Here is a 6,562-nt window from a genome sequence, read left to right as displayed (position 1 = left end):
GAGCGGCGGCGGACGCGATGCTCATGATCCAGCCCACCCTCTACGCCTTCACCTTCAACGGGCCCCCCGAGCCCGTGCTGCTCGACGTCTCCTCCATCACCCCCGACCGCATCCTGCTCCTGGACGCCTACTTCTACGTGGTCGTCTTCCACGGCTCCACGGTGGCGCAGTGGCGCAAGGCGGGGTACCAGGAGCAGGCGGAGCACGCGGCGTTCAAGGCGCTGCTGGCGGCGCCGCAGGACGAGGCCCACGCCATCATCTCCCGCCGCTTCCCCACCCCCCGCTTCACCGACTGCGACCAGAACGGCTCCCAGGCCCGCTTCCTGCTGGCCAAGCTGAACCCGTCGGCCACCTACAACACCAGCAGCGCGCTGTCCAGCGAGATCATCATGACCGACGACGTCAGCTTGCAGGTCTTCACAGACCACCTCAAGAAGCTGGCGGTGCAGAGCTGACAGGAGGAGCAGCGCGCGGCGGAACAAGCGGCCGAGCTGGTGTGGCTGCTGTAGCCACGCCCCGCGCCAGCCGCGCCCGGCGGGGCGGCTGGCACGGCCGCCGGGGCGGGCATGGGGCGCGGCTGGGCGGGGCGCGGCTGGCTGGGCGCGCGTGCAAGGCAGCGTCGCCTTGCACCGCCCACAGCCCTGTTGCCTGCCCGGCCCCAGGCCGCCTGCCCCGGCGGCGGGCCGCTGCTGCGCGCTGCGCTGCCTCAAAGAGAACAACATCTGACCGGCGGGCGAGGGGGGCGTGCACACAGGCTGCGTTGCAGCATGCGCCGCCACCTCCACGCCACTTCGCCCCGAAATGCACCCGACACCCTCGTCTTGCTCTGAACTCTGCTCTCCTGCTGTCGCTTGTCCTTCACCTGTACTCCCCAATTGCAGCCTCTTCTGAAATGTTTTTGTTTGTTTGTTGGCGCCTCTGCTACCGTTTGTAAGCACTTGCCAGCGCGGCGGCACGCTGTACCGCGGGCGGCGGGACAGCGTGGCCAAATGCCCTGCCATCTGCATCTCTCCACGCTGTTTCTGGGCCCAGAGCGACACCCGACGTGTCAACATGGCGCAGCAGCTGTCAGACGAGCAGGGTAGGCGCTGTGGGGTTGTGCAGCGGCTGCGGGCGCGCCAGTGGGGCTGTCCTGGTGCCTCCACCCGCCGGTTCACCCTCCTCTATCAAGAGGAGGTTGCAGCTCACGCTTCAACCTCCTCTGATGCCTGCAGTCGCGGAATTCAAGGAAGCTTTTTCCCTGTTCGGTAAGCCCGAATCCCGCCCTGCGCCCCCTGGCTGCGCAGCACACGCTGGGGGGTGATCCACCGCCTCCACCCTGCGCACCCGCGCTGCGCAACACAAACCTGCGGGGATGATCCTGCGCCCCTGGCTGCTCGCTCCCTGCTGGTGGCTCACCCCCTGCCCTGCTACGACCCTGCTGCAGACAAGGACGGTGAGCTGGAGCTGGCTTCGGCGGTCAGACGGTCGCCGGCGATCGCATATGTTGCAGGGGTTGTCAGCCGCGCCTGAACAGCCCCGCTGACTGCTGCTGCCCCCACTGTCCCCGCTGCCTTGCCGCCCTGCAGGCGATGTGAGTGCCGGGCCCAATCCCCCCGAGCGGGGTGTTGAACGCTCCCGGTTGCAGGGGCGCTCAGTGGTGCCGCCTCGCATGCCTGAGGCGGCATGGCGCCCAGCTGGGGAGGCCGCCGCCGAGCCGCGTGCCCTGCCTGCCTCCCTCCCCCGCCGCCGCACCTGCAGGGCACCATCACCACCAAGGAGCTGGGCACCGTGATGCGGTCGCTGGGCCAGAACCCCACCGAGGCGGAGCTGCAGGACATGATCAATGAGGTGGATGCGGACGGCAATGGAACCATCGACTTCCCAGAGTTCATCCAGCTCATGGCCCGCAAGATGAAGGTGCCGGGGGGACCCTGCTTGGGGGGGAAAGCTTGCGAGCACTGGCGCCAGTCGCGCGGGGGCTACAGCAGCACCGCGATCACGGTTCCCAGATGCTCTGGGTGCAAGGCCGGCGCAAGCAGCCGCCGTCCCTGGTTTGGCCTCCTGCGTACGTTACCGCTGCTTGTGCCTGCCTGGCTGTGCGCTGCCGCTGCCGCTGCCGCAGGACACCGACAGCGAGGCGGAGCTGATGGAGGCGTTCAAGGTGTTTGACAAGGACGGCAACGGCTTCATTAGCGCGGCAGAGGTGGGAGCAGCGCTGGCGCCAGCAGGGACACATGGATCTGGTGCCACGTGCTGCCGCTCCGTCTGACTTCACCCGCTGGCTGGCTGGCTGGCTGGCTGTGTGTTTGGGCAGCAGCACGGCACGCACCTCCCCTGCTTCACCCGCTGCCCGCCCTGCCTCCCCCCACCCCGCCCCGTCCTGCTGCAGCTGCGGCACGTGATGACCAACTTGGGCGAGAAGCTGACTGAAGAGGAGGTGGATGAGATGATTCGGGAGGCAGACACCGACGGCGACGGCCAGGTGGACTACAACGAGTTTGTCAAGATGGTGAGGGGGCTGCCGGGGGCGGACGCTTGCGCCCCGCTGGCACCAGGCCGGGGTCCACGGAGCAGGGGGCTGTCGCCCTCGGCACCTGCCGCTTGCCGGCGCCCACTGCTGCCTCATGGCCGGCGTGCTGGGGGCTGGGAGCTGCTTGCAAGGCAGCAACGGGGTTGCGGGGGTTGCTTACATGGCTGCGGGCGCGTGCTGAAGCTACTGGGAATGGCTGCCCCTGCTGCTGCAGATGCTGTCCAAGTGAACGGCTGGCAACCCTCCCTCCCGTGCACCGATGCGCCGCATACATGGCGCTGGCAAGCCGGCCCGCCTGGACCCTTTTCAACGCTCTAGCCCCAATCAGCTTACTCTGTGCTACGCCTCTCTGACCTATGTGTAACTATGCGCCAAGAACATGCAGCATGGGAGGGGAGTGCATGAGCGGAATGTGCGGCCGTACCGCAGTCATCTCTGCTGAGCCGCAGCAAACGAGCTCGAGTTGTGGTGTTCCCCTCCTGCTTGCCTCCATCGTCCCGCTGCCTCCCAATTGTCGTTGCCAGTCTGGGTTTCGAGCATCTGGAGAGTGGGCCGCGAGCGTCTAGCTGCCAAGCGCCGCCCCCTGCCTGGCCAATCGTTGCAGTGAGTGGCTGAGATTGGCGCCCCGAGCGGGCGACACGACCTTTGACCGCAGGGGGTTGCTGCCGCCGCCGCCTGGGCCCACCCCCTGACCCTTTGCCCTGCCGGGCCCCTCTTTTCCCCTGCAGCCTAAACCCGCTTGCTGGCCATGAGCGTGGTGCTGGTGTACACGCTGGGAGCCACAGCGCTGCAGAAGTTCAATCCAGGCTCGGGCCGCATGGAGCTGCAGCTGTCGCCCGGGGAGCTGCTGGCCAGCGCCGCCGTGCCGCAGGGCATCGAGGCCCGCATCGACCGAGCCTTCCCCTTCAGGTGCATCCAGCGGTGGCCATGTCATGTGCTGCCCATGACGATTGTGGATTCCGCTTGCGATGCTGAGGAGAGGCCCTGGGGGAGGCGGCTTGCCAGCGCAGGTCTGGCGCCGAGCTGACGTATGAGGTGCTGCTGGAAGTGGCGGCGGTCATCTCAGCCTCATGCCGGCAGGACCCCACCGTCAACGGCTGTGTCCTGCTGTGCGGCACCGACACGTGAGCAGGGGGGCAGCATGGGCGGGCCGGGGCCATGGGGGAGCAGGAGGAGGCGGGGACAGGGAGGTGGCAGGTGAAGGCAGGTTGCCATGGCGCCTGTGTGCCTCCAGGCATCCGCCACCGCCTCCCCAGTGGCCCTGCACCCCGCTTCCTGCAGGCTAGAGGAGGCGGCCTTTGCGCTGCAGCTGATGCTGGGCACCGCGCTGCGGCGCACCCACCACGCGCTCATCGTCACGGGAGCCATGCTGCCCGCAGACCAGCCCTCCAGCGACGGGCCGCGCAACCTGCGGGACGCCATCACCGTGAGCACCCGCCTGGCATGCCATGCCATGCCCCGGCTGACCAGGCATGCCCCCCGGCCTCCACCTGGCCTCACCTTGACCTGCCCCTGCCTCCACGCCGTGGCCCACGCCGCAGGTGGCGGCGCACCCCGCCACCGCCACGCTGCCTGGCGGGGTGCTGGTGGTGATGAACGACAGCATCCACCTGGCCAGCTACGTGTGCAAGGCGGACAGCCAGCTGGTGGGCGCCTTCCGCTCCCACCCGGGCCCCATCGGCCAGCTGCGCGGCGGCGCGCCCGTCTACTACTTCTCCCCGCCGCCCGCGGTGGGCCCCAACTGGCTGGCGGACGAGGCGTTTGGGCAGCTGGCGGCGGCCGCGCTGCGCATGCGGGTGGCCGTCTGGACGCTGGGCGTGTCTGGCTTCCTGCCAGACAGCCTGCTGCACGAGCTGGACGGCCTCGTACTGGCGGGCAGCGGCACAGGCAGCCTGCCCGCCGCCCTGGTGGAGCAGCTGGCTCCGGCGTGGACGTCGCGGTGAGAACCCGTGGCGCGCTGGCAGCCCTGCAGATGCCGTGCTGCTTGCCGTGCCAGGCTGGCTGGCAGGCATGCAGATGCACAGCCCGCTGCTTCAGCAGTCGTGCGTGCACTCCACCCCGTCCGCCGTCCATGCTGGCTGTTGACCCTGCGCCGCCCTGCTCTGCGTGCCCCTGCCTGCAGCCTGCCCATCGTCATCTGCAGCCGCTGCCCAGTGGGGCAGAACCATGACGACTGCCACTACAGGGGCAGCAGGCACAAGTATGAGGGCAGGGGGTTCATCCTGGACCGCGGCTACACCAACCTCAACCCCCTGCAGGCCCGCACGCTGCTGGTGCTGCGGCTGTCGGCGTTCGGCACAGCCTGACGCCGGCTGCGCCCTTGACGCGCTTGTTCCCGATTCACTGCCACTTGGCCTGTGTGCATTGCATTCACATTTAATTCTGTCGCAGCGCTGGCTATGGTAGCAGCGAGGCAAACAGTGTCCAATGCTTCTAGTATTCGCGGCAGCGGAGACGCCAGGCATTAGTAGCAGTGCGGTGCGGTGTGCGTGGTGGGGGACATTTGTTCGGGGGGTGCTCTGAATGGGAACTGAACACTGATGGACTGATGAGATGGGATGGGGAATGGGGAGGATTCGGTTGTTGGCATTGCATCAACGACGGACGAACGAAATACAGGGGCGTGCGTTTTGTGGGGGAAACATGGCAGCAGATTGCATGTTGGAGGTGTGACATTTGGGGGGATATCAGTGATGGATTGGGATGGGTTGGAACAAGGCAGCGGTGCGTGGCGCTGGCCGCCACGGCGAGACATAAAAAAACTTCAGGGGTGGGAGGGGGTACAGGCCTCGGCAGCACAGAACACACCACATTGCTGGGAACAGGTTTGTTTCCTGTGTGAGGGGTGGCAGGGGCAAGGACCGCGCCTGTCGGCGCGGGGCCGCTCACTGCCCCCGCTGCCAGGGGCGCAGCGCTGCCCCGACAGGCACCAGCGCCCGCTCGCGCGGCACCTTGCCGCCGCTGCTGCCGCGTGCGCCGTAGCTCCCCTCCTTGCGCTGCCGGGCGCGCCGCCGGCGGCCGACCTTGTGGTAGCCAGAGTACTCGTCGTCTGGCAGGAGGAGGGGAGGGGGGACAGCAGGGAGGCATGCTGGGAGGGAGGCAGGCAGCTGTGGGCGCTGCGCGCTGGTCTGGTACGGCATGCAGGTTGGGTCCCAAGCCCCAGCGCTTGCGCCATGGTCGCTCCCCCCCAAGCCCCAGCGCCCAAGCATTGCCAGCACCCACCTGAGCTGTAGCTGCCAAACACGGCCTCGTTCATGGCGCTCGCGGCGGCGGCCCCCATGTTGCTGACTGCAGCACGCGGCGAGGCACACACAATCCCGCGGCCAGGGCTCAGCAACCCAGCGCAGCGCTGGCGGCTGGAGCAGGCAGTCCAGTCCGATCCAAAACGACCCCAGCTGGCGGGGCATGGCTGGGTCAGTCCTTGGTTTCCGCCCTCCTCCAAAACTCACTCCCAAACTTGGCCGCAAAGGTGCCGAACCATCCGTCCTGGCGAGACATGATTGCCTCGGCGGCCTGCTTGCGCGCCGCCTCCTGCGCCGCAGAATACTTGGCCGCCCGCGCCCGCGCCTCCTCCCTGCGGCCGACAACGACAAGGGCGCGGCACGGCGAGCGGCGGCTGGCGTTCAGAGGGTGGGGTCTCTCCCAGCAGGGACCCTCTCCCACCAGGGCCCCTGCTGCAGGCTGCTGCGCTGCTGGTGCCACGTGGCCTGCAAAGCGTGGCGGGCGCCCTCACTTGTTCTTGCGCTCCTTCAGGTACTTGGTGGTGGCGGCCCACACATCAGGCACAAAGCCCTGCTGCGACATCATGGCGGCCACGTTGGGGCGCTTGACCTGCGGGCGGCGGCAGCGCGCGGCAGCGCGGCAGCGCAGGCAGGGGGGCGAGAGGCTGGGTGCGGCGTGCCCGGCAGCCTGCCATGGGCTCCCTCCCTCCTTCCTGCCGACACACCCCACCCGTCGCAACCCACCCCTGCCCGTTTGGGGCCTCACCGCCGGGCAAGCAGAGCAGCAGTGACACGCCAGCAACACGCCAGCGACGCCGCCCCCCCCTCC

At 68.3% G+C, this 6,562-nt stretch overlaps 4 protein-coding genes across 4 annotated transcripts in view; 3 read left to right on the top strand and 1 right to left on the bottom strand.

Moving 5' to 3' along the window:
• Nucleotides 1-455, top strand: part of CHLNCDRAFT_141205 (hypothetical protein) — a gene marked incomplete at both ends in the record, with an annotated part of 4,110 nt that extends 3,655 nt beyond the window's left edge. The window contains one exon of the mRNA XM_005843317.1: nucleotides 33-455. Coding sequence (XP_005843379.1) covers nucleotides 33-455 — 423 coding nt within the window. The remainder of the gene's footprint in view (nucleotides 1-32) is intronic.
• Nucleotides 456-1,031: 576 nt separating this feature from the next.
• On the top strand, nucleotides 1,032-2,888 carry CHLNCDRAFT_59820 (hypothetical protein). Its single transcript, XM_005843316.1, has 8 exons — nucleotides 1,032-1,081; nucleotides 1,215-1,247; nucleotides 1,427-1,435; nucleotides 1,474-1,478; nucleotides 1,741-1,899; nucleotides 2,105-2,185; nucleotides 2,372-2,491; nucleotides 2,727-2,888. The coding sequence occupies exons 1-8, from the start codon at nucleotides 1,054-1,056 to the stop codon at nucleotides 2,739-2,741; spliced, it is 450 nt and encodes a 149-aa protein (XP_005843378.1). The 5' UTR covers nucleotides 1,032-1,053; the 3' UTR covers nucleotides 2,742-2,888.
• A 372-nt stretch (nucleotides 2,889-3,260) lies between these two features.
• Nucleotides 3,261-4,818, top strand: CHLNCDRAFT_141203 (hypothetical protein; the record flags this gene model as incomplete). The annotated part of the gene is made up of 5 exons (XM_005843315.1): nucleotides 3,261-3,421; nucleotides 3,523-3,636; nucleotides 3,794-3,938; nucleotides 4,054-4,451; nucleotides 4,635-4,818. The coding sequence occupies 5 exons, from the start codon at nucleotides 3,261-3,263 to the stop codon at nucleotides 4,816-4,818; spliced, it is 1,002 nt and encodes a 333-aa protein (XP_005843377.1).
• A 579-nt stretch (nucleotides 4,819-5,397) lies between these two features.
• CHLNCDRAFT_141202 (expressed protein) overlaps nucleotides 5,398-6,562 on the bottom strand; it is a gene marked incomplete at both ends in the record, with an annotated part of 2,859 nt that continues 1,694 nt past the window's right edge. Inside the window, 4 exons of the mRNA XM_005843256.1 lie at nucleotides 5,398-5,561; nucleotides 5,735-5,800; nucleotides 5,962-6,086; nucleotides 6,246-6,343. Of these exons, the coding sequence (XP_005843318.1) occupies nucleotides 5,398-5,561; nucleotides 5,735-5,800; nucleotides 5,962-6,086; nucleotides 6,246-6,343 (453 nt within the window). The remainder of the gene's footprint in view (nucleotides 5,562-5,734; nucleotides 5,801-5,961; nucleotides 6,087-6,245; nucleotides 6,344-6,562) is intronic.

The sequence above is a fragment of the Chlorella variabilis genome (assembly GCF_000147415.1).
Source record: "Chlorella variabilis unplaced genomic scaffold CHLNCscaffold_32, whole genome shotgun sequence".
Taxonomy (NCBI): Eukaryota; Viridiplantae; Chlorophyta; class Trebouxiophyceae; order Chlorellales; family Chlorellaceae; genus Chlorella; species Chlorella variabilis.
Note: the sequence above shows the minus strand (reverse complement) of the source record. Positions and strands in the feature narration are given on the sequence as shown.